This window comes from Papio anubis, chromosome 11 (assembly GCF_008728515.1).
Source record: "Papio anubis isolate 15944 chromosome 11, Panubis1.0, whole genome shotgun sequence".
In the NCBI taxonomy this organism is placed as follows: Eukaryota; Metazoa; Chordata; class Mammalia; order Primates; family Cercopithecidae; genus Papio; species Papio anubis.
In genome coordinates this window covers 76,883,713-76,910,940 of record NC_044986.1, presented here as the reverse complement: position 1 = coordinate 76,910,940, position 27,228 = coordinate 76,883,713, and the positions used below count along the sequence as shown (strand labels likewise).

General features: G+C 46.5%; 1 protein-coding gene across 1 annotated transcript in view; it reads right to left on the bottom strand.

The window, feature by feature from the left end:
* The window catches only part of SH2D4B (SH2 domain containing 4B), a 110,770-nt gene that overhangs the window by 19,072 nt on the left and 64,470 nt on the right, over nucleotides 1-27,228 (bottom strand). Inside the window, exons 5-6 of the mRNA XM_021943334.2 lie at nucleotides 24,318-24,534; nucleotides 18,548-18,672 (exon numbers count right to left, since the gene is read on the bottom strand). Of these exons, the coding sequence (XP_021799026.2) occupies nucleotides 18,548-18,672; nucleotides 24,318-24,534 (342 nt within the window). The remainder of the gene's footprint in view (nucleotides 1-18,547; nucleotides 18,673-24,317; nucleotides 24,535-27,228) is intronic.

Sequence of the window (27,228 nt, the reverse complement as noted above, 5' to 3'; positions counted from 1 at the left end):
TTCTCTCCCCACTTCCTTCCTTTTCTTCCTTTTCTCCTTCCTCCCTTTAATAAATATGTATGAAGTGGCCGGGCGCGGTGGCTCAAGCCTGTAATCCCAGCACTTTGGGAGGCCGAGACGGGCGGATCACGAGGTCAGGAGATCGAGACCATCCTGGCTAACACGGTGAAACCCCGTCTCTATTAAGAAATACAAAAAACTAGCCGGGCGAGGTGGTGGGCGCCTGTAGTCCCAGCTACTCGGGAGGCTGAGGCCGGAGAATGGCGTGAACCCGGGAGGCGGAGCTTGCAGTGAGCTGAGATCCGGCCACTGCAGTCCAGCCTGGGTGACAGAGCGAGACTCCGTCTCAAAAAAAAAAATAAATAAATAAATAAATAAATAAATATGTATGAAGTGCTGTCTAGAAGCCAGGCCCCAAGCTGGGCACCTGGGAGTCAGCAGTGAATGAGAAACAGTTCTTGCCTTCCAGAAGCTCTGACTCTGGACAGAAATGAAGACTGATGGGAATTTTTTAATATAAAAAGAAAAGGTTAACTGTGAGCAATGGTGATAAAGGCCACATAAGCTATTGAATCAGGCACTGTGGCTGCACCTAGGGGAGGCGCCCCACCCAGTTCTGGAGCCCAGGGGCAGAAGTGATGGTTAGACTGAGTCCAGAAAGGGACAAGAGTGGGCAAGGCAAGGAGGGAAGATTGTAAAAGTCATTAGCACATGGCTCTTTGTGGCTGGAGTGGGGGGTTAGGTGGGAGCTGGGCAGCGGCCAGAGGTGTAGGATAGGCAGCAGTCAAGCTCCAAAGGGCTCTCCACACCACTGAAAGGATTAATTCTGAAGGCAGTGGACAGCCACTGATGTTTCCTATACAGAAGAAAGATACAAGAATGTTCAAGTATAGAATATGGATTTAAGGATTATGGTTCAGAGCCAAGGATTTCAGCTCATTGAGGGCTTCCTCACTTAAGAATTGCTTCATGGCTACATTTCACAGTGTACCATCGATATCTGGCTCTCTGACCCCTACCCTCCCAGAAATGGCTTCCATTTTGAGGCATAGAGGTAAAGGGACACACTGAAGCTCCTGTGAGACGCTTATGTCACAGCCAGCACTGGACACCATCTGGGGCCTCTGTGACCCTTCTCCTTTGGTCTTCCTACCAACCCTCATCACCAGTTCACAACTGAGGACACTGAATGTCAGGAAAAGAAGGGATTCACCCAAAATCACAGAGCTTAATAGTCACAGAGAATCTATTAAGTGCTGGAGGCAGATTTGAACACAGGTCCTCGGACTCCAAGTCCAGTGCTCTCTCTGTTCTGTACCATGTTGTCTCATGCAAAGGATGGTAAATGCTGTGAAATAAACAAGAAGGAAGAGGTTGAGAAATCAGGGAAGGCTCTGTGGAGGCACTGAACGGGAATGTGAGGTGGGCCTTGAAGGTCGGATAGATTCTGTGTAAGCAGTGAGGAGTAGTAATGAGGTGTGAGGGAGAAGAAGGGACAAGATGAGTGAAAAATCAGAGTGAGGACCAGGAACGACACATCCATGGGGCATTTATATAAATCTAACATGAGAAAAGCTTAATTTAAATCTCAGGAGGTTAAGACACATGGCAGATGGAATGGAAAGTCTAACATATATAGAATCCAAGCCCCACAGGAGAGGAGAGGAGGCAACATTTTAAGAGTGAATAGTTAACAATTTTCACAGACACATACTATAAAACTAGGCAAAGATATTCAATTCTTCTTTTGTCAACCAGAGAGAAAATGCAAATCACTACAAAGAATAAATAATTAGCCTTACAGCAGACTTCTCAGTTGCAACCATAAAAGCCAGAGAACAATGGAATAAAAATTTCAGTATGCTGAGAGAAAAATAACTGTGTTTAATGAAACTACCTTTCAAAGAAAAGGAAAAAATAAAAAAAAAACTTCAGAAAATAATTTGAGCTGGTTGATTTCTAAAGGAAATTCTAAAGGATGCACTTCAGGAAGAAAAAAAATTATCCTGGATAGAAAATCTGAGATACCAGAACAAATGATGAGCACAGATACTGTAGGTCAACCTAAAAAGGTTGACTTACAAGACAATAATAATAATGGATAATTTGAGGTTTTGAAAAAGATGAAACCATAATACTAGATGATATCTTAGCAGTAGGGAGTAGGAGTTTCAAAATTCTGTTTAGGGAGAGGGTAAAGATATATAGAGTCAGCCCTCCCTTTCTGTGGGCTCTGCATCTGCAGATTGAACCAAGTGCAGATCAAAAATACTCAAAAACAGGCCGGGCATGGTGGCTTACACCTGTAATCCCAGCACTTTGGGAGGCTGAGGTGGGCAGATCACTTGAGGTCAGGAGATTGAGACCAGCCTGGCCAACATGGTGAAACCCCGTCCTTGCTAAAAAAAATACAAAAATTAGCCAGGCGTGGTGGTGCAGGCCTGTTGTCCCAGCTACTCAGGAGACTGAGACAGGAGAATCGCTTGAACCCAGGAGGTGGAGATTGCAGTGAGCCAAGATCACACCACTGCACTCCAGCCTGGGTGTCAGAGTGAGACTCTGTCTCAAAAAAAAAAAAAAAAAATTCAAAACCAAAAATGAATAAAAAACAAGAAAACAATTTTTAAAATACAAATAAAAAGAATACATTACAACAACTATTTACATAGCATTTACATCATATTAGGTATTATAAGTCATCTATAAATAATTTAAAGTATAGGAGGATGCACCTACGTTATATGCAAATGTTATGGCATTTTACATAAAGAACTTATCTGCATATCTTGGTATCCACAGGGGTTCCTGGAACCAATCCCCCAAAGAAACCAAGGGACAACCACATTAACTTTAGAATCTGTTAAGTGTACATATTAAATCGTCTAAATTAACTACTGGAAGATAGACATTGAGAGTGGGAAAATCTCCAAATAATAGAGGTGGAAAAATGGAAGGAGAAAAAAAAATGTTTTCAATGAAGCATGAAAAAAGCAAATAACTGAAAAATAAATACACTGTGACTCCATTTATATTAGGTTGAAAAGCTCACAATGCTAAACATTTGGAGATTAATATATAGCAATAAATGAAGCAAAGAAATAATGGACAAAATATTCAGCATAGGGATCATATCTGTTAAAGAGAGAAGGTTACAATGGAGAGAAGCACACAGGTGAGGGATTTAGGATTTGGTGCTATTCCCACTTAAGCTTTATTTATGCCCTTCACATATGTATATATATATGGTAAATATTCAATATTTAATATTAAAAATAATTTAGTATTGTTGCTCTGCAGCTTCTCACACATTACTGCTATGGCATTCATTCAAAATTGGTCAATGTCCTTTGGAGGCAGGGCAGGTTACCACCTAGAACAACAGAGTCACTAATGAGTTTTCAATTTCCATGCTGGCTGTCTTGTGTCCCTGAAGTATGGTTCTCAGCCTTGGCTGATGCCCAGGTCCCACCTAGAGCGAGTCTGGTTAATTTATTTGGGCTACATCATGCAGTGGTATGGCTGAAAATATTCTCAGTTGATTCTAATATGTAGCCAGATTTGAGACTCTGGGCTAGAAAGTCAGTAGTCTTGCAAGCCAGGAATGGCAGAGATATAAAAAGTGACTCACATTCTAGAAACTCCCTCTATATTCAGAGCAATACTTGGAGATCTGAACATAGAGTTTTATAGACCTATTCTAGAGGGGATATAGGATAGGTCCTATGAAAGTCCCTGCCAGACAAAAAAGAGAACGAAAGAGCTTTTTCTAGACTACAGCTGGGAAGAGGTACAGAAGAAATGGAGGAGCTGTCCTTAATCCCTCTTCAGCAACTCACACGCCAGAGAGTCTGAGAAGGCAGCTAAAAGCAGGATGTCCTGTACCCCAGTTTCTGTTGGAGAGTCTATCAGTTACCCTGTGCCTGCATAATGTAGCCACAGCTAAGCAGAAATGGCATGTGTAGAGAGAGGTCTAAGGATGGTGATTCCCAGCCTCACCAAGTTCCAGTAAGGAATGGTGGGGATCAGGAGTTCTACCACATTCTAGTGTGGGATTTGGAGCATACAGGTAGAACAACCCTCATATATGGCTGGAGGAGTGGAAACTAGATCAGCCTTCCAGAGAGCCATCAGCCCCACCTAGTTAAATAAAGTGCACATGCACCCTCCAGCCCAACAGCCCCACTGCTGAAAGACACTGCACAAGTTCATAAGGATCCAGTGAAAGGAACTCAATGATTAACTGTAGGCAATCTGGGTATCTATGACTTGGGGAGTAGATCAGTGAAATTAGGCCGATACACCCAGTGGAGTACTGTGCAGCAGCTGGAAATAACAGAGCCACACACAGCATGCATCTAACTGTCTGGTGCTCAGTGAGATAAGGAAACACAAATGATATTTAAAGCACCTCACTGTTCATGTAAACATAGGTAAGTATGGGGTAAGGGGAGTAGATTCTGCGAAGATATCTGCAGGGGCAGCAACATCATTTTAAAATCTCTCCAAATCTCCAAATAAGAACAGGCAGTGCAACTAAAGAACAAAACCCAAAGTCCATGGACTAGGTTTACAACAAAACTAGTCATGTGGTATCCTCATGAGCCTTGCTATGGTCTGTGTCCATCAAAATTCGTATGTTGACATTTAATCACCAATGCGATGGTATTAATAGAAGGGGTCTTTAGGAGATGATTAAGTGGTGAGGGTGGAGGCCTCATAGATGGAATTAGACCCCTTATAAAGGAGGAGGTTCATTCTCTTCTACCTTTATGTGGTAAGGGAACACAGCATTCAAGGTGCCATCTTTGAAGTGGGGACTGAGCCCTCAGAGATACCAAACCTGCCTATGCCTTGATCTTGGACTTTCCAGCCTCTAGAACCGTAAGGCAATAAATTTCTCTTCTTTATAAATTATCCAGTTGGCGTGGTGGCTCATGCCTATAATCCCAGCACTCTGGGAGGCTGAGGCAGGCGGATTGCCTGAGGTCAGGATTTCGAGACCAGCCTGGCCAACATGGCAAAAATCCGTCTCTACTAAAAATACAAAAATTAGCTGGGTGTGGTGGCACACGCCTATAATCCCAGCTACTCGAGAGGCTGAGGCAGGAGAATCACTTGAACCCAGGAGATGGAGGTTGCAGTGACATGAGATCGCGCCACTGCACTCCAACCTGGGCGACAGAGACTCCATCTCAAAAATAAATAAATATAAATAAATAAAATAAGTTATCCAGTCTCAGGTATTTTGCTATAACAACTCAAATGGGCTGAGAAAACCCCAAATAATAATGGTGGTGGGAATAAACCACTAACACAAGACCTTCATGATACCAGTGTCTACCCAGGAGAAAGAAGAAATACACAGCAAGGGTGGCTAATGGATCCAAGAGCAGTCAACAGAATTCACTGGAAAGCAGGAGACCAACTGAGAGTAGCCGCAAAAACTCAGGAGAGTTCTGCCCTCCCCAACCCTGGATGAGTGCAAGGGGCCCACCGTAAGACCCCCCAGGGCCACCTGCCACCACTGTGAGTGAAATCAAAATTGAGCAAAATACAGGCAAATAGAGGAAAGAAAGAGAAAGTTTAGACCCATGGGGAAGGGACAGAGCCTGGAGACTCCAGAAAGCAAGCTGCCCTATTTGTGAACACCACATAAAAACAACAGAAGCAGCAGCACCATGGAGTTAGAAACGCTTCCCTGGCCCTCGTTTTACTGGAAAAATTCAAGAAAACTAATCTCATGTAAAGATTAGCCACAGAAAACATCAAGGTCAAATCACATACAACATCATCATATGAAAAAGCAAAGAGCAGAACAACTTCCCTGTGGGTGATATATACACAATGCATATGTAAGAACCCTTTCAACGGATACACATGAAGCCTATCGGAATGGCTGCTTATTAGAGAGGAAAGGGAATGAAAATGAAGGAGAATAAGTAAATTAATAAGGAACAGCCTGTGTCTTCTGACGATAATAAGCCATGGGTGTGGGCAGGGGAGAGATGGCCAATAAACTCAACTCTCAGCACTTAGGACTTCTTAAGTGGTAGAAATAATTAAAACAGTCCAGCTCCCCAAGGGGCCACCAAGAAAAGAGGCACAAGTTGGCTGGGTGCGGTGGCTCACACCTGTAATCCCAGCACTTTGGGAGGCTGAGGTGGGCAGATTATGAGGTCAGGAGATTGAGACCAGCCTGACCAAAATGGTGAAACCCCATCTCTACTAAAAATACAAAAATTAGCCAGGCCTCATGGTGCGTGCCTGTAATCCCAGCTATATAGCAAAGAGACCCCAGGAGGAGTCAAGGTGGGGTCAGGTAATGTTTAGGGGATGATCAGTGCAGAGAAGGGGACCCTCAGACCCCCGCTGTACTGGAGATCAGACCATCCTTCCACCAGCTGTGGACCATCAGCAGTAGATGTGCTAAAACAGGACACAGCTCAGAGATGAGCCACTGACCAGGGCCTTTCTTTGGCATCCTCCCAAGGCTGTGAGCTTTCCCTGTACCCAGACAACATTTGACGAAGGGAAATGACATTGGAGAGACCCATCAAGCAAGGAGAAGCAGGATGCTGAGCTTAAAATGATTGAATATTTGCTAGAAAACCACAGTTAAACTGAGACTCTTACACCAGACATAGGATTATCTTTAATTGGAAATTTTAAGTTATTTATTTTTAGTCATCAACAGGAAATGTAGGTCCAAAGTAAGATGAGATCACTTATAAAAACAAGTAAATAAGAAGCTCCATCTGTTGCACTTTCTCCTAGAAAAAAATTTAAGTCTGAGGGAGATGTAGATAAAAATACAGACATAGTTTCCCAACACTGCTGACATTTTGCCTGTCCCGGGGGCTGCCTTGTGCACTGCAGGATGTTTAGCAGCATTTCTGGCCTTCACCCACTAGATGCCAAAAGCACGTCCCGGTTATGATAATCAAATGTGTCCTCAGGTACTGTCAAATGTCCCCTGGTAGCACAGTCACCCTGTTGAGAATCACTTACATGGACATGACCAGAAATCTCTTTAATACATTGACAACTGAATAAAAAGAAAAGTTGTAGAACAAGAAAACTATAGTGTGTGGTATAATATATGCAAGAAACATGGCTTCCATAAGAGTTTATTTTAAAATTATCAAAATTTTGCAAACACAAGATCTATGAGAACAAGAATTTTGTGGGGTTTTTTTCCCCTACTACATTTTCATGTCTAGAACAGTGTCTGGAACATAGACCTTCAATAAAGAGTGTTGAATAAATCACTCAGTAATTAAAATTACAATCTGATAACTAGCATTTATGGAATCCTAGCATTATGTTAACCACTGTGCTGAGAGTGTGATAAGCACTAGCTCATTCAATCCTCATAACAATCCTTTGAGATAGATACTTTTATTCTCCCCATTTTTGTAAAGTGGAAAATCAGGCTAAGAGAGATTGAGTTACTTGCCAAGGTCTCGTAGTTAATAAATGGCAGAGCTGGGATGGGGTACAGCATTTTTTTTAAGTCAGTCATATTCACAAGGCTTGTACTCTTATTAGACTGTAAGCAACCTGTCCTCCTCAGGTACAACCCACATCCAGATTCCACATCCAGTGCCTTTGTATTGATCCATTCTTGCACTACTATAAAGACTGCCTGAGAATGGGTAACTTATGAAGAAAAGAGGTTTAATTGACTCACAATTCCACAGGCTGTACAGGAAGCATGGCCATTTTCCATGACCTTCATGGCTGGAGGCCTCAAGAAACTTACAATCATGGCGGAAGGGTGAAGGGGAAGCAAGCACATCTCACATGGGGGCAGGAGAGAGTGAAAACGAAGGTGCCACACATTTTTAAACAACCAGATCTCATGAGAACTCACTCATTATCATGAGAACAGCAAGGGGGAACATCCCTATGATCCAATCACCTTCTACCAGGTCCCTCTCCCAACACTGGGAATTACAATTCAACATGAGATTTGGGTGGGAACACAGAGCCCAACCATATCAGCCTTCCATGCACGATGTCCTGGAGAACGTGTGGGCAAGGTGTGGATTTGTATAACCTGCTCCTGCCACAAAGCCTACTGAAGTCTCTCAGCAGACTGCTGTTTTGGATGAGCCAGGATAGCACTTCCAAGCCCTGACCAATTTTAAGGCTGACCACAGTTCAAGAAGCAATGCCCAAAGAAGCCTAATGTGGAGGGTAAGGAGTGGCTGCAAACATCTGCAAAACAGAAGTGTGCCCAGACTCTAGGACAGGGTCTTTTCAGTTTGGGTAAATCCATCCCAAGGACGAAGAGATGAAGTATACTATCCTGTTGAAAGTTGCTGCTAAAGCCAAACAAAGCAGTTTCCAATCATCTCTCTGCCACTATGGCCTGATCTTGAACACGTAAACCTCTCTTAAGCGGTCAGATGGAATTGCATTAGTATCACCCCCAGTTATTGGCCATATTAAGTGAAACAATCTCAGGTGGATAATGGATGATAGGACCACAGTGGCTGCTGCAGCCAGGCCTTGGCCTAAGCCACAAAGTCCAAAGTCAGTGGCAGAAGTGAACAGAGTTATAACTAAGGGAACTGAGGTAGAAGCCCAGCATTTAGATTGGGGGCCTTGATGGAGACTTCAGGAGAGACGCATTTGGGCCCATCTGCAGGTGTCCAGAGCTCCTCTGGGCCCAAGCACCTGAGGCTGCCATACTGACCACAGCGCTCCCAGTTGGGCCTCTACAGATAGGACAGGGCTGGAACACAGGGACAGAGATCCTTCAGGGTAGCTACCCTCTCTCCCATGGTTACAGGTTGCAGTGAGTAAAGATGAGAAGGCAGGGAATGCAGAAGAGCAGAGGAACACTGGCCTGACAAGTCCAGGCTTGCTTTCACCCTTCCTGTGCCAGCACTGACTATCACAGGGAGGCCATTGCAGCCCCAGTGGCCCCATCAGCGCCTAACTCCTCTTTTACTGTGCCCTGAGCACAAATCCCGGTGCATCTTTCCTGACACCTCCCCTATTCGTCTCCCTGGATTCCATACAGACGTTCTCAGAGAGCGCCAACAACTTCATGTTCACTATTACAATATTTACTCCATCGGCACTCATCAGCAGCACCCTGGGAAAGGAAAGGCATTGTAAGTATACTTTCAGAAAACACTCTGCAATAATAGAGCCATAAATCCATAAGTTAGCAAATCCTCAAAGCCAACCCAGAATTCTGTCCCCAGCTCCCCCACCTCCATTCCATTCCCTGAAATTATTAGCTCAGAATTGAACCTGAGTAACCAAATGAGCTCTTTTTATTTCTCAGTTAGGACTTCACCCTCAAAAGAAAGAAACGCAGGCAGGCCAGCCACGACGTTTCACTTTTTATGGATCTCAATTTATCTCACGTGCATATTTCTTAAAGCTTTCACCGCAGCTACACCTCAACGGCTGACAACACCTCCATTACCACTTAGCTATTTCTCATTCATTTTTGTGACTTTCCTTTCTTACCGCCATACTTTCCAGACGCTATCATTAAGGAGGCTGGAATTATTAAGCTCTTCATTCTCAACAGTATCTCAAAACTGTCCTAAAGCCACAGAGATTATGATGAATGAGCTCAAATGCCTTCATTTTTTTATAACGCCAAATGAAATTTAACCATGGCTAACTGCTGAGACAAGGGTTTCACTAGACGAGCTTCTTGGTCCCAGATATATTTATGCACAAGAGGCAATATCCATGCCTGTGAATGTCTGCTCCAAGCTGACCCGCCAGGTTCTAATCACCAGTGCTGCTGTTCATGAGAGAATGGTATCACCCAGGAAAATGACTTCTGAAACTGGCTACAGCAAGATCCTGTATAATACTGACCTCCATTGGATGTATAAATTGATGGCATGATTGTTTAATGTCAGTCTCACTGACTAGACTGACAGCTTCGCCAGAACAGAAGCCAGGTAATTTTTCCCTCTGTGATGGACATAGATTGGTCTTGCCTGCCCAGTATCATTCAGTGGCTATCTTCTGGCAAGGGAACTGTGACCTTTCAGGAAGCCATATATTCTCAGTCTATGCAGTTCCAATAGGGTGTTCTCCACCTACCTACTCTAGGCATGACCATATGACCCAGGGCTAGCTAATCAAGGCAGATCACCTGCCTGACCACAGTGATTGGTCCAGAAGTGAACATGTGACCAACCCAGACCCAACAAAGCAGACTACTGGGACTAGTACTGGGGCTGTTGAGAGAGAAGCAGGCCCTTTCTTCTGCTGGATTTGAGCCTGGGAGAATGCAGGCATGCAACCTCAGGCTGATGCATTGCTTGGGAATGAAAACAACATAGAAAACAACAGAGCTGAGAGATGGGGAGAGGCTGGTTGCTGAAAAGCCTAAGCTCCCTGGATCAAGCAAAGCCTGAAGCTAGACCTATCTGTGGGTTTTTCCGTCTTATGAGCTGAAAATTCCCTTTCAGGTTACATCAGTTTGAATTTTTTGTTGTTGTTTCTCACAAGTGAATGTAAGTTCCATGAGGGTAGGGAAGGCATCAGTTTTGTTCATTACCACACACCCTGTACTTAGCACTCAACACAAGCTTGACAGTAATAATCAACAAATTATTTACATGCCTTTACTCGGTGAGTCTGCCTTCTCTTGCCCCTGTCTAGGTAACAACAATCTGAAACACTCAATTCCCTGTTTTACCCTAATTATTGCATGAGGACTTTGCAGACTGTATGGGAACTCAGATGGCACTCTTCAGCAATTCTATGAGGGTGGCACCGGCCTCAGGAGGAGCAGACGCTTTCCTGGTTAGCAGTAAGGCAGGGCAGTGTTGGCTCCACAGCCCAGAGACAGCTGGGCACCTCCTAAAGAAAATGGCCACCTCTCCATCCTCAAGGAGACCGCCTGGACTAAAAAGGAACTGATTCCCCAGAGCACCGTGTGCCCTGGAGCAGCTACTGAACCTTCCCCTCAGCTGTGAGATGGCAGCAAGGCTGCACTGCATCACAGGTAAGAGCATGGATTCTGAACCCAGATCACCTGGGTTTGAATCCCACCTCCCCTACTTACTAAAAACATAACCATGGGCAACTGACTTCACCTCTCTGTGCCTCAGCTTCCTCATTTGTGAAATGGGGCTAATGCTAGTAGCAAGTGCCTGTAAAATGAACATATGAGAAATGTTTAGAAGAGTGTCCAGCATACTGTAAGCACTATGTACATAATGGCCACCATTGTTCCCCAGTCCAGAGAGTTGTTTGGGAAGTAAGCGAAATACTGGATGTTCAAGGTTTACTTGACACAAGGCCAGTGCAAAGTAAGTGTTCCCAAATTACTAGTTAAAACACAAAAAGCCAGTGTGATCCCACAGGTGAGGCCAACCACCACATCCCATAGATACCAGTCAATGTACACCCGACAAGAAGTAAAAAGTCAGATGTCCTCTGCCCAGGGATGCCACTGATCCAAAAGGTACTTTCGTGCACCAGACAGACACAGCCCCATACATGATGCGGGCCTTGGAAGCAGAGTGGACACTGGAACTACAGACCGCTGATAGGAAAGGGTTAAAATCTCAGGAACGCCATTACAATCTACGCTTTCCTAAAGCAAAAATAGCTTCATTCTTCTTTGTAGTCTCTTTTTGAGACTAGATAGCCAGAGCACACTTGAAAAAAAAGGAAGGAAAATATTCCTTTATTTTTTAGTTGGAACCGCTAAAGCAAGAACTTAACAGGAAAGTGGGTCAGCTGACCTACTTTTTTTTCTCCTCTAGAAAGTTCTGCATTTGAGATCAGAGTTGGTAGAAAATTTCCATTCTAAATTCTGCCCAAGAGAGGAAAATTAGCAATCTCGCTTGCCATGCTGGATTGTGACATGCTAACCAACCTTCCAAATGGCCCCTGCGTTACACCTAATGACTTTTAAAAAATGTTTCAAGATGGGTATCATACTCATAATAGAAGAAAATTCAGACTTGCACTTTTTTTTGGAAGGCTAAATCATTGTCATCTTTTTGTGCACAGGTCTTTTTCTTTATTTCTGAGTTTTAGCAGTGACATAACTTTGTATGCCATAAAGAGATGAACGACCTTGCACGTGCCTCCGTTCCTGATGTGCTACCATGTTTGTCTATTCCATATAACAAACCAAAGCATTTATTGCATGACACCATGTTCTAAACACTTAAAAATGTTGATACATTTAATCCTCACAACACCACTATGTACTGGGTGTTATTATTTTCTCCACTCCTGGTGTCTTCAGCAATTCCCTGCTAAACGTGAATTTTAGTGCCTGAGTCCACACTGCCAAGATCCCGAAAACTCTATCTTAACTCCCACCTCTCAACAGATTCCAAATCTTCACCAGCATTTCCTGTCTTCCCACTAATCCTAGAAGCCAAGAACAGGGGTTTGGACTGGCACACTCTCTCCCTCTTAGCTCCAGAAATTCAAGTTCCTGGGAGTAATCCCAAAGACCAAACAGGGCATTCCCAGATTTTCCCTCAAGCTGGGTCAGGAAACCAGTACCAGCTCTGATTGCCAAGGTCAGGAATGAGGAGAGGTGAGATTTAAAATAAAGAACCCAGGCCGAGCCTAAAAGAAGTTCACCGAATATATAGTAAGGGATTGTAAATGCACAGAGGGCACTTTTCTGTCCCAGTTTCCATCCCTGGATGGCAGTATATGCAAAGACACAGCCAGAATGGAATAGGTAAAACTAAGAGCCAGAAACCCTGTTTCTCATCCCAGCTTCCCTGCTGACTGCTGGACAAATGTGAGATAGTTTCTCAAGCTCTCTGGTCCTCAGTGGGGTCACCTGTGAAGGGCTAACCACGACCAGCTCATGCAGTAATTGGCAGTGCCATGGGATGCAGGACTGCGTGGCAGCATCATGCCCGAGGATGGCAAAGGTCAGCAGCAGCCAGCCTGTCCAACCCCTTCGTGCTCCGTGCAGCTCAGAGAGGTGACCTCCCTCCCAGTGCATGCAGTCAGAGGGGCCAAGCCCCCAACTCCATTCCCACTCAGCTACTGCCTCCCAGGACACAGTCCTTTCCACCTCTCTGGGGGCTGCCTCCCTGCAGGACAGCCAGTGGGTTTGCCCCTCATCCACAGGGCTCCTGGGAGGGTTATCCGGGAGGGGATCACCATTGCTTACACCTCCGTTTCTACACCATGAACACATCAACAGAGAAATGAGCAAGGTAAAGTCCGACAGTCACAGGGTGGAGAATATCCTCAGTCCTCAGTCCACAGACTCCCAGGCACCCACCCTGTGGCCAGCCCCAGGCCCTGGCCAACCTTTCCAACGTTCATGACAACCTGAGCAAACTTCAGTGGCTTGGCAGGGGCAGGGCCAGCAGTCATGGAGCAATGTCAGCAGTGTTTGCCCTTAGAACCACACTGCACGGCAGAGGCCAGGAGCAGAGGGTATAAAGGCCCTCCACTCCCCATTCTGGGGGCAGTCCCCATCAAGACTGCCCAATAGCAAGCTGCAGCCATCAAAAATGTTCTTTCTTCTACTAAAGTGAAATGTGTTTCTTCAGAATCCCCATCCATCCCCAGTGATATGGTTTGGATATCTGTCCCCCCCAAATCTCATGTTGAAACGTGATCCCCAGTGTTGGAGGTGGGGCCTGGTGAGAGATGTTTGGGTCATGGGGGCAGATTCCTCATGGCCTGGTGCAGTCCTGACCACATGAGTGAGTTCTCATGAGTTCTCATGAGATGCGGTTGTTTAAAAGTGTGTGGCCCCTGCCACTACCCACCTTCCTCCCACTCTCGCCACGTGACGTGCCTGCTCCAGCTTCGCCTTCTGCCATGAGTAAAAGCTCCCTGAGGCCTCCCCAGAAGCCAAGCAGATGCTGGTGCTACTTCCTGTGCAGCCTGCAGAACTGTGAGTCCATTAAACCACCTTTCTTTATACATTATCCAGCCTCGGGTATTTGTTTACAGCAACACAAAAACAGCCTCACACACCTAGAGCCCAGTTCTGACCTTCTCAGTAATCCCCCTTTCTCAACACAGAGCTCCAGAGACTGAGCGGGTGGTTCTGTTCCTCTACCCATTCCTCCCCACAGCTTCTCCTTTCCAAGATAAACATTCCCGAAGTAATCATTAAAATGACTTCTGTGATTTATATTTCCTTCCTTTCCCTCCAACACAGCAATGTTTTGTTTGTGTGCTGTCATCCGAACAGCAATCCGGACGAGTCTGAAGATGTGGGGACCATTCTAGACCCCAGCAGCTCTGTGACCTTCAGCATTCTTCTCTGAATAGATTCTGAGGTCGCAGTGGAAGCAGGTGGGAAGAAGTGTTCATTCTACTTTGGAACTCTCGCATCTCACAGGAAAGCTGCCCCTCACTGCTGGGATCCCTGAACTGTCTACATGGCTAGGGAGTGCCTCCTCCCAGGTGGGGTCCCCCCTTTGTGCTTGCTCATGAAGAAGCATGCCACTAACACCCCACAGAGGACAGCCAAAGGCCCAGCCAAGCCCAGGTGAGGCCACATGTGAGATCTACTCCCAGCACCTGAGCAGGGTCACGTGGAGATAATTTACCAATGCCAACGACATCACCCGCCGGGTAGTCCCATTCTGTGCCAAGCCTCCCTAAGGGCAAGCAGCAAGGCAGCCAATAGGTTGTCGCCCAGACAATAAATCATAGACCACATTGTGACTGTTTTTGTAGAAGTAAAGCTCAGGAAGAGAAATGGGTTCTGACTGAGCCAATGTTCTGACAGAGAACATTCTTAATAATTTTAGATACATGTCGAATTTCGAAAATAGATTTTTTTCCCCCAAAGCCAAGCTTGTATGTACTGGCACTTCTCGCAAGTAGTTATAACTACAAATCTCTCTCACAATTCCTGGAACATAACAATGAACAAAGGAGAAACAAGGAGTTACTATCACTCTTTGTAACCCAGGAGACTTTACCTAGAACCCTGTGGTCCCAGAGAAAAGCCTGTTCCCGGTGCCCTCTCACTCTGCCCTCTGAGCCCATTTCCCCAAACCTGATTTCCCAAAGGAGGTAGAGCCTCTGGTGGTTGACCCCAGACCCCAGGAAACATCAGGAAACACACTGGCGTGGCTTTTTATGGTGGACAAAGCACCCCTGTTGGCTCAGTCTTCCTAAGTCTCCTGTGAAGTAGATGTTACAACGTCAGTTTCACAGATGGGGAATTTAAAGGACACATCCAAGGTCACAGAGCTGCTAAGTTCTAGAATGGACCCCATATCTTCAGATTCTCTGTCTACTTGCTGTTTGGATAACACTGGCACAAATCCACATGTGTTTGAGGAAAGGGAAGGAAACCATCCCTTTCATGAGTAGTCATGTTTAACCTGCATCTGAAATCTAACTAAATTAACTAAGACTCTTCTATCCAGGAAAGAGAAGACTTGTACTGGGATTCTGACAGATTACATTATTGGCTCAAATTCTTCTTCCCTCCCTGTTGCCACATCCTTTGACATAGGACTCTGCAGTTCCTATAAGAAAAAGACAGAATATATTTTCCCATTCCTCAGTTCTGTGAGGTATTAAGGCAAAGCGACAAGGTGCTGGCTCTAAGACTAGGGCTCAAGAACCTGGCATGCTTCCAATTGCTCTCTGATGTCTGTCCTGTCACCATGAGAAGAGCACGCCTGAGCTGGCCCACTGGTCCCAGGAAGAGCGTAAGAGTTCCATGGTACAGAGATGCCCCAGCTGAGATGCCCAACCAAGCCCAGGTCCCCTGCCAACCTGCAGCAAAAACTCCTTAACAATTAGACTGATGCAGGCCACCTGCCCCTGTAGGAATTGGTACAGGGGAACTCCTAAGCCCTCCATCAGGGAATTCCTATATTGAAAGAGAAGTTGGAACACACTCACTGTTCCAGACTTCAGGATTTTACAAGTGAGTAAAGTTGGAAAAAAAAAAAAAAAGAAGGGGTGGGGGAGGTCCTGGGTTGCTAACTTTTTGCTTTTTCAAGCAAAGGCAATATATAAAATTAACCATGACTTACTATCACCATCAATTCATAAAAGATAGGACATTTTAACACTAAAACTGAGGAAAGGATATAATCTTAGAATATGACACAATCCTTTCTAAGCAAAGTTACTTGGCCACCCTCCATATGTGAGCCTTTTTCTTTCCTTCTGTCACAGATCAATGAAAATTCTGTCACCAAATAGCTCCAGCCTGTGTAACAGCAACTTTTCTGCACACTTTATGGTAGAACTGTCAGAAGAACATGAAATTAGCTACATAAATTATGAGACTTAAATCTTGGTTCTGTTGGTTCTGTGACAACATAAAAGTTATCTTAAAAAAAAAAAAGTCAAAGAAGAAAACAAAGCTAAAAATAAATTTGAGCACCTCGGTCGTACCTTCTCCACTGGCTACCAAAGGCAGTTGGAGCACCCGGCACAGCTGCCCACCCTCACCCACGTGCCACTCCTGAGTGACACTCCGCAGCTCCCTAAGATGCCAGTGCTGCTCTTCCGTGACCATAGTAACGTCTGAATAAAAAGCACAGTGGTGACTTAAATGGAAGCTCTACCGGGGGTACAGGGACACATAACTGGGACAGAAGGGAGAGGCAGAGAATCCCCAGCACCAGCTCCAGGGACACATGGCTCAGTCAGCCATGAGTGCTGTCTTCTCTCTGAGCCCTAAAGAGCCAGTCCAACCTTCTTCCAGATGTGTGGTGACCTGGGAGAAGAAAGAGGTCTGAAAGTGGACGGTGGTCACAACAGACTAGATTATCCTTCAAAACTATCCACTGTAACGTGGACGCCACTTTGGCTCTGGCTAACAGAATGTGAGCGACAACCTCACGTCAGTGCCCTGCAAAAGCTTTAGGAGCCAATGTGTGGTTCTCCAAGTCCCTCATTTCCCTCTGTCGTGAGATCATCACCGTTTTCTTTTTTCCTTTTTTTTTTTTGAGACGGAGTCTCACTCTTATTGCCCAGGCTGGAGTGCAACGTTGCAATCTCGGCTCACTGCAACCTCTGCCTCCCAGATTCAAGCAATTCTCCTGCCTCAGCCTCCTGAGTACCTGGGATTACAGGGGTCTGCCACCACGCCCAGCTAATTTTTTTTATATTTTAGTAGAGACAAGGTTTCACCACGTTACCCAGGCTGGTTTCGAACTCCTACCTCAAGTGATCCTCCCGCCTCAGCCTCCCAAAGTGCTAGGATTACAGGCATGAGCCACCGCACCCGACCGACCATCAGCATTTTCAATAGAGGCAGCTCCTTCAGGCTGAGGCCCAGACTAAAGTCTGTAACCAACTCCCAAAGGGCACGTAACATGGGTAAGAAATAAACCTTGGCTGGTGGGGGTCACTGAGACTTCAGAAGCATTTGTGACCGAGGCATATCCAATCTGACCTACGTGACATGGATGCTATTCACTGGGTTGGAGAGCTCAACAGCAGTGGCAACAGGGGAAGGTGGCGAGCTCGTCTTGGAGGTATTTCTGTACTTGGTCCCTGGGTGAGAGGCAGGGGTGAGGGCTGAATACAGAGATGCCTAAGACATAAGGTCCCTGACCTCACCAAGCCTAAGACCAGCTGGGAAGGCTAGCCTGACCCTCACATGTGTGGCTCTAGATTTTCAATGCAGAGAAGCAAGGGCTGTTCTTTGGAACTGGAAAGCCTGGGATCTAATCCCAACCCAGACATTTTCTTCCCACCTTCATCCGTTCTTCCCGTGGATACTTACTAAGCCAGGGATGGGGAAAACAAACAAGGTCCTTAACCTCACAGGCTCACATTCAGGTGGGAGGATAGACAATAAGAAAATCTGATAAACACCAACTGGGCACACTCTCTCCAGGAAATGAGCAGGGTGAGCTGAGGGACACTGGGGAAGGCTGAGGTAGGTAAGGAGTTCAGGAAAGGCCTTTCTGAGGAGGGGATGTTTGAGATGGAAAATGAGAATGTGTCAGCCATGCAAAGAGCTGCCGAAGAACAGAAAACGTGAGTAGAGCCACGGCAAGCACAAAGCGTCTGAGACGGGAAACAGGATGGCTTGTTTGAGGAACAGAAAAAAGGCCAGAGTTTTGGAAACAAGGTGGGCAAGGAGGGGCTTTCAGGGAGCCACCCTGCCCTAATAGTCTATGTTTAGGTGATGCTGACCTCTTCATTCAGCCATCTGTCATCTAATCAACAAGCACGTATCCGGAGCCTATAGTGTGACAGGCTGTGGCCAGGATCCGGGGATGGGGGTCCTGCCTACCAGAAACTCGTGCAACTCTCAGGGCTCACTGTCTTATGACCACAAAGAAGATGCCTCTGAGGAGCCCTTGATGGCTACGGAGGCTGCGAGGTGACGGCAGTGGGCAAGAGCCATGGTCATCCCTTCCCAGAAGAGTTGGGAGTGCCCGTTCAGCATCCCTGGGGCCTGCAGCCTCCTGGACTCCCGCTGGGAGATATCGGGGGCAGAATGGAGACTGCATAAAGTCCTCTGTCCCCTGATTATAACAGTCCTTCGGCACCCCTCCCCAGCCCCAGAGAGAGGCAAGGACGTAGAAATCATCTGGCACAGGGCCCAGAAAAATGGTCCTACCATGGAACCAGGGGGCGATGAACTTGGTGTTCCTCTCGAAGCCAGCTCGGCGAGGCAGCTGCTCCTCCTTAAACCAGCGGACGATGACATCTCTGGAGACTGGGCGCAGCGGGCGCTCCCAGGTCCTGCTGAAGAGAGAGAAAGCGGGGAGGGCAGAAGATTAAGGAGGGAGAAAGGGCAGAGGGAGAGGAAAGAAGAGGGGAAGGAAGGAAAGAGGAAGGGGAGAGGAAGGTAAAAGGAGGAGGAGGAAGGGGGGTGGAAGAAGGGGCAGGAGAGAGCCATGAGAGAATGAATAAGCACGGTGCCCACATCCATGCCTACAAAGAGGATTAAAACAGCCCAAGTACTTGAAGGCATTTTGCAGATTATAATGTACCACCTGTTATTGTTTATTTAAAAGAAAACTGTTACCGATTGCTTCAAAAAACAGCCACACAGTTGGGAATGAAAAGAAGCCAGGAGGGGGTGTCTGAGGGAAAGAAAAGGCACATTTTCCCTCGAGCATGGCCAGGGCATAAATACCAGCATGGATGAAGGAGGCTCCTGATGGAAAGTAACTGAGTGTGTCCCATCCCCTTCTCTCCCTCAGAAAGAATTCTGGGTCTTATCCCCTCCTTACCTCTCCCTCCCTGCCCTCTGAGGGGATGCCTGCCTTTACCACAACTCTTGTGCTTTTGTAAGGCAGAACCAGGACAGTGAACAGAGAGAGAAACCGGAGAACCTTAATTTGCTCTGGAAATGGCTGAGATTCCCTGCCCAGAAAATAAAAAGTATATGACAGAGGAAACGGAGGCAGAAGGAAACAAAACTGCACATTGGTTACTACGGATGGAAAGGATGAGGGACTGGAGGCATGGAGGGCAGGAGGAGGGGCACGGGAAGAGTTCAGACGAGGGAGTAGATACGTTTTAAAGTTTTCTCACAGGTGAGCTAAGATCGTCATTGTTTTCGTGTCTGAACTGCGATTCCCAGATGCGTACACAGACTGGGCGAAGTGAGACCCCACTGCACTCAGGCTACACTGAAAGCACAGTAAGAGCTGGCAGCACACGACCCGTGACAGGCACCCACAACTATGTGGTGAAGTACAATGCAGTAACACCACGGTGCATGAAATCATGGCACAAAAGTACAGCATCTGGGCCAGGCGCAGTGGCTCACACCCGTAACCCCAGCACTTTGAGAGGTCGAGACCAGTCTGGCCTGGTCTACTCCCTCGTCTAAACTCTTCCCGTGCCCCTCCTCCTCCTGCCCTCCATGCCCTCAGTCCCTTACCCATTCCATCCGTAGTTACCAATGTGCTGTTTTGTTTCCTTCCGCCTCTGTTTCCTGTGTCATACTTTTTATTTGCTGGGCAGGGAATCTCAGCCATTTCCAGAGCAAATTGAGGTTCTCCAGTTTCTCTCTCTGTTCACTGTCCTGGTGCTGCCTTACAAAAGCGCAGGAGTGGTGGTGAAACCCCATCTCTACTAAAAACACAAAAATTAGCCGGGCGTGGTAGGAGACACCTGTAATCGCAGCTACACAAGAGGCTGAAGCAGGGGAACCGCTTGAACCCAGGAGGCAGTGAGCTGAGATCGTGCCACTGCACTCCAGCCTAGGCAACAGAGTGAGACTATGTCTCAAAATAATAATAATAATAATACAGCATCTGAGGAACAAGACAACAGCCCACCTTGAACAACCACAGCCTCTTCGCCATTTCCAGCTGAGTGACAGGGGCCTGGTAAATTCTTATTTTGTTGTTGTTATCCACCTAATAGTACTGGCATTTAGAATTCACGGTTATCCTTGTTTTTTATAAAATCAATGTCAGCTGTCCTCTCATGTGGTCTCCGTATTTGCCCTGTACCCACACTTTGACACTGTGCTCAGCGTACCTCCTTACAAGCCCAGAATAAATCCACAGGGCATTTCTTTACTCGCCCTAAACTGAATACACTCACACATGCACACGCATGCACACACACAGTAGCAGACACTGTAGATTTGAGAAAAGATGTCAGAAGGACAGAGGGTGAGGTTACATCGCAGCTTACAGCCGTCATCGGTAGAGTTGGCCTCCACACCCTGTCTTCCCACTCACTGCCACTCTGGACTTTCCTTTACCCTCTACAGCCCTACAGCCAGGCGGCCTATGTTCCCAGTCCTCACACTCTTCCTTCTCAGTAAATTCAAATGTCTTTCTTCTTCATTAAGCAGTGCAGGGCAGCCTGCTTCACCCAGCCTCTTCCTCCACATTTGCATCCCCCAAAAAACAGCTGTGCTTGGTGGGGAAAAACTCCTCCAGTTTCTAGGACTCGCTTTCCTTAGAAGGCAATAGGAAGTTATACATAACAGCAAAAAATAAATTCACACACTCTTGTCCCTCTGTTTCTAAGCAGTCGATTTGAATTCGTTTCTAAGCAGGGAATCTGACTCCCCCAGAACATAAATGCTACATTTATATACCTTAAAATTTTGATCATTCTATATAAATTAGATAGTTTGCACTTCTTCTTTTTTCTTTTTCAGCTAATCTATGGCGTTTTTCCGTTATAAAGCCTTCAAAGAAGTCACTTTTAGTTCCACAAAACATTCCAATGAATTGACTTAACCAAAATTCACTTTAAACAATTACATTGCTTCTGACTTTTTGCCATTACTAATAATGCTATGATAATCATCTTTGCACTTTCTCCAATTTGCAGATAATTTCCTTAGCATAGATTCTAGCAGTGAAATTACTAGCCAAAGTCATACCAGCAGTAAAGAGTAGGGCCTGGGTAAAAAGATATGTGAGCAGCTTGTGTATTGGTCCACAAGAGCTGACTGTTAAATTTTCAGGAATTTTCTAAGCCAGTTAAACATAGCCATCATTCAAATTTAAATGTAATAGGCCAGGCACAGTGATTCATGCCTGTAATCCCAGCACTTTGGAAGGCTGAGGTGGGCAGATCACCTGAGGTCAGGAGTTCGAGACCAGCCTGGTCAACATGGTCAAACCCTGTCTCTACTAAAAATACAAAAAATTAGCCAGGTGTGATGGTGCGCACCTGCAATCCCAGCTACTTGGGAGGCTGACGCAGGAGAATCACTTGAACCTGGGAGGCAGAGATTGCAGTGAGCTGCAATCGGACCGCCACTGCACTCCAGCCTGGGTGACAGAGCAAGACTCGGTCTCAAATTTTGTTTAAAAAAAATTTAAATCTAATAAATATACAATTAAATAAATTGTATTAAAATAAGGATAATAAATACTCAAAACTCAAAACAAAAAAAGCATATAAATACTAGATGTGTATTCTAGGAGGCCACTTGGCCCAAAGCCTCACTCCTGAACCTGAACCTGTCCTCCCATCAGCGGCACGCATCTGCCCTCAGCACAGACAGACGAGGTGTGCTGGCAGGCACCAGACAGGTGAGAGCAGTGAGGCCATAGGGACCCATCCAATGGGGCGGCCACAGGAGAGAGGCTGGTAGGAGGACCTTCTCACTGCCTGGGCCTGCTGCCCCGTGTGCACAGCTGCTTGTCCCCTTTGAGGCTCACTCGGGAGTGAGGCCACTGCTCCCCTATTGGCTGCACACAGCCAGCCCAGAGCCAGGCTGCACCATGGTCCATGTGGCTCCATCAAATGGGCCTGAAGGAAAATTTCTAGGTTTGTTTTAAAAAGCATAGATGGGGAGAAGGCTTTTCTAACTATGCCCTCAAATTTAGAAAATATAAAAGAGGCCAGAAGCAGTGGCTCACACCTGTAATCCCAGCGCTTTGGGAGACCAAGGCAGGTGGGTCACCTGAGGTCAGGAGTTTGAGACCAGCCTGACCAATATGGTGAAACCCTGTCTCTACTAAAAATACAAAAATTAGCCGGGCATGGTGGCGCGTGCCTGTAATCCCAGCTACTCAGGAGGCTGAGGCAGGAGAATCGCTTGAACCTGGGAGGCAGAGGTTGCAGTGACCCAAGATGGCGCCATTGCACTCCAGTCTGGGAGACAGAGTGAGACTCTGTCTCAAAAAAAAAGAAAATATACAAGAAAATTTGACCTTGTAACAATCAAGAATTCCTGCATGACAAAAAATTTCATCAGGAAAATCAAAAAATAAGTGCCAAACTGAGAAAATATGTTTATCACAGACAAAAGAATCCTCTTCCCTAATATGTAAGAAGTTATTAGATATCAATAAGGAAAAGACAACACAATAAAAAGATAATTTACAACACACTGTGCAGTAGAATACTATGCACCTGTAAAAAAAAAAACAAAAAAAAACAAAAAAAAAACCTAAATAGATAATGTAAGAATTGATATGAAAAGCCTTCTAAAAACTAGTTAAATGAGGGAAAGCAATCAAAGTATAGAACTCCATGCATAAAATCCCAATTTTTCTACAAAAAAAAAAAGGAGCAATAAGGCCTTTCATGATGGTAACTGCAAAAATAAAGTGAGTGGATACATAAAAAACTAAGAACAGTAGTGACCTCTGGAAGACGGGAGAACAGAGTAGACGGAGGGAAAGAGGGAGTCAGCCATTTCTCAGTACACCTTTTTAAACCTTCTGGTTTGGGAATCTTATACTTGACAAGAAAGGAAAGGGTGAGAAGGTGGGAGGGAAGAAATGAAGACATCATCAACTGTCCCTATACTGTAGGCAGAGGGGAAATAAAGTTATGAGTAACCCCAAACCCCAAATAAAGCAAAACTCAGACACCCCTTCATTATCTGGGGGTGACTGGACTCTTCTGCAGATTACTGAGGTTAAGGGAGCCGGCAGGTGCTCACCACCCAGCCTCTGGCCCTCCTGGGGACAGTGGTTGTTCAGCAATGATCTGGGGACCGGAGCACCCAAGAGGAGAGAGGCCAAACCTTGGGGCTGGCCTAAGGTGGGGGCGGGTAGAGGGAAGAGAGGCTCCCTGCAACCTCTTAACCTTTGGTCCTGGCAATTTCGGACAGTCATCTAAGTGCCCTTGCAAACCCTCAGGGGACACAAATGTGTGTGAGAACCTGCCTGCATCCAACCATGCTAAACTGCAAACCTACTATTCCAATTAGAGAAAAACCGGCTTGCCTGGGACTCAGAGTCATCAAGCCCTGTGTCCAGGCTGCCGGGCCATGCTTCACCCATCTGAGGGCTCATTACAAGTTCTTAGCCTGGAGCCCTTAGAGTCTCAAATTGTATGCAAACATTCTAGGTCTTTATATCCGCAAATTTGAGGGGGAAGAAGGTACACAGCTTTCTTCAGATTCTCAAAGGAATCCTTGACCTTAAAAAGGTCAAAGCTCGTAGGGGATGCGATGGCTCAGGCCTGTAATCCCAGTACTTTGGGAGGCCGAGGCGGCCAGATCACGAGGTCAGGAGATCGAGACCATCCCGGTTAACACGGTGAAACTCCGTCTCCACTAAAAAATACAAAAAAATTAGCTGGGCGTGGTGGCGGGCACCTGTAGTCCCAGCTACTCGGTAGGCTGAGCCAGGAGAATGGTGTGAACCTGGGAGGCAGAGGTTGCAGTGAGCCGAGATTGCAACATTGCACTGCAGCCTGGGCGACAGAGCGAGAGTCCGTCTCAAAAAAAAAGTCAAAGCTCTCAGAACTCCAAAGTTATTACAAATCTCCAACTCCCACACCTCTCCTCCCTCTCCTACCCCAGACGAGGGCTGAGGTCCAGAGGGGAAATGCTAGCCCCAAACTACACAGCAAATCTGGGACAGAACCGGGACTGGGACCCCGGTGTCCCATGCCCTAATCCAAGGCCCTTGCCCCAACCACGCCAAAGCGGAGCCTCGACCCACCTGACCGGCAGGGCGAGGGGCTGCGGCGGACCCGGCCCGGGGAGGTGGTGGTAGAGTCTTGCCTCCTGCTCATGGCTCTGGCCGAGCTCCCGGAACATGGAGCTGAGGCCGGCGACCGTGCCCTTCTGGATAGCACGGAGCGAGTGGCGTCGGTACTCGTCTCGGGCGCGCTGGGCTCGGCGGCTCCTCTCCTCATCAGCCGCCTTTGACCGGCGCACTGGAAACAGGAAGACAGCGCGTTAGCCCAGATCCGCAGCCCAGGCAGTGCACTAGGCCAGCTGGGACAGGATGTATTCGGTTGGTGCAAAAGTAATTGCAATGTAGTGGCAAAAAATCGCGGTGACTTTTGCACCAACCTAATAGTCCAAGAACCTCAGGATTCACCTGGCTGCAAGGAAGCTCAGAACCCAGAATCACAGGCAGGCCCCGCCCACCCCTAGCAGCAGCCCTAGGGCAAGCCTGTCCCTACAGAGGTAAAGATACCCTGACAGTTTAGGGTTGTCTAGTTGTTCCTGTGACGCCATTCTAGAATGGCCAAGCCATCTTGGAGTGGAAATTTCCATCTCCCTATGTATTTCTTCCTGGGAGTGTCCTGCTCAGAGCAGCTCCTCAAATCCTCTGCCCACTCAGCTCACCTGTCAAGGTGGCCAGCATCTCCAGACAGCACCACCGTCACACTCATTGACAGTGCCAAGCCCTGGGTTTGGTGCCTTCCCTGCATTATCTAAGGGACTTCCCCCAACCACCCAGGGAGGGCACATCACTATTTCTGCTTTATGGGTGAGGAAACCAGCCTCTGAGAGGTTAAGTAACTTGCCGAAAGTAAATCAGCTAATAAGGAGCAGAACCTGGACAGAAACCCAGGTGTTCCCGGCTCTAAAACCCACACAGTTCTTTCCACCCCATGGCCCCATCACTCAAGCAGCTACCTTCGATTTAAAACCCTGTGTATCTGACACCAGAGCTCTTTCCTACTAAAAAACAAAGAAGCATTGAAAGACCATCTGGCCCAACCTCCTCATGTTATTCATGTGGAAACTGAGGCCCAAGGAAGGACAGCAATTTGCCCAACTGGGTAAGTGGACCAGGCCAGGAACCATCCTTCCTCCTACTGCAAGATGAGTTGTTGGAAACACTAGTGTCCCAGTTCTGGAGCCCTTTCTTGGTTTCCCGTGACCTTGACAGCTGGTAGGTGAGTGTATGGGCGGGGAGGGGGAAGAAGATCTTTTGATAACTCCAACAACTTACAAGACTCCAAGATACCCAGCTCTCTAGCCCTCTGTATTCACATATACATATATTAATATAAGTATATATATTCATTTGCTTGAGATAAGGTCTCATTCTGTCACCCAGGCTGGAGTGCAGTGGTGCGATCACAGCTCACTGCAACCTCGACCTCCTAGGCTCAAGCAATCCTCCCACCTCAGCCTCCTGAGTAGCTGAGACTACAGGTGTGCGCCACTATGCCCATCTAATTTTTTAAATTTTTTGTAGACACAGGGCTTCACTATATTACCCAGCCTAGTCTTGAACTCTTGTTCCCACCTCGGCCTCCCCAAAGTACTGGTGTTAAAGAGTGAACCACCATGCACGACCTCTTCCATCTTTTTGTGCTCCTCAAGGAAGGGTCCTGTCTCAGCCAAGTGGCCTTGAAAAGATATCTGTGCTTCTAAATCTCAAAAGGGAGGTCGGGGACCAGGAAAATGCGGGAAAGGGAACAAAACCCATTACAGGCAAATTCTGGAATTAAAACCAATTATTTTGTAGTCTCATTGCATCTTGGCAGGCCCCTATCTGCCTCTAAAATCCAACTATTTTGCAAAAACCTCTTGCTGGCTTTGTTCTTCTAATTGTACCAGCCCCAGTGGGTCACCTTCTCTTCTCAGAGTAAAATCTTAGTCTGTTTCTACTCCAATGCCACTCAACACATGCATAGCAGGCACCTACCAAGAACTGCGCTGTTAGTATTCACAGGATAAAGGTCAGTTGCCCTGTTCCTGAAAGAAAGCATTTCTACTTCACAAGTTGTCAAAGAACGCTTTCTGGGAACAGAACATCTCCCAGATCTGAGGAAGGCAGCATGAAGTCTGTCCCTCAGAAGGTATTTATGGAAGTGGCCCCATGGGTGTCCCATGCAGAACATCCACTAGGCTGTGAACTCCACGAGGGCAGGTGGAGAGTCTGCTTTGGTCTATTCATTGCTGTATTCTAGTAACACGGTCGGCAGGTGATACATATTTTTGTATGACTGATGGAACTCAATTAAGTATTTAGCGCTGCACTAGGCCCTGAGTTGGATACAGAGATAATAGTGAAGGAAATCCTTCTTTCAAGGCACTCAGAGGCAAGCTGGGAAAATAAGACCAACAAATATCTCTAGCATAATGAGGAAAGTAGTGAGCAGCATTTAAAAAAGAGACCAATGAAGTACTGTCAAAGTTTAGGGGCAGCAGCAGCCTCGCATGCTACTAGGGAGCCAGCAGTCATCGCAGGAAATAATTTGACTGGGTGTGGGAAGATCAGTAAGAGTTTTCCAGAGAAAGACAAGGGAAGAGGCCATTCCAGAGAGAAAACTGAGGTTTCAGTGGTTTGTCACTCCTTATGTTACAAGACTCCAAGACACCCCTCCCACTAGCCTTCCATCTTTTTGTGTTCTTCAAGGAAGGGTCTTGTGTCTGCCAAGTGGCCCTGAGAAGACATCCATATGTTGTGGTTTCTGAAACTCAAAAGGGAGGTCTGTAAGTTCCAGACCCTAAGAACACCATGATACCTGCCTTGTATTGTGACGAAAGGCTCCAACAAGGTCAGGGGGCCCCGGGATGGGCTTTGCAGACATTTGACTGCAAACTGAAAATTAGAAGCTCGTGCCCTACAAGGACCATGACTTTTGGAAGATTACAGCCCCTGA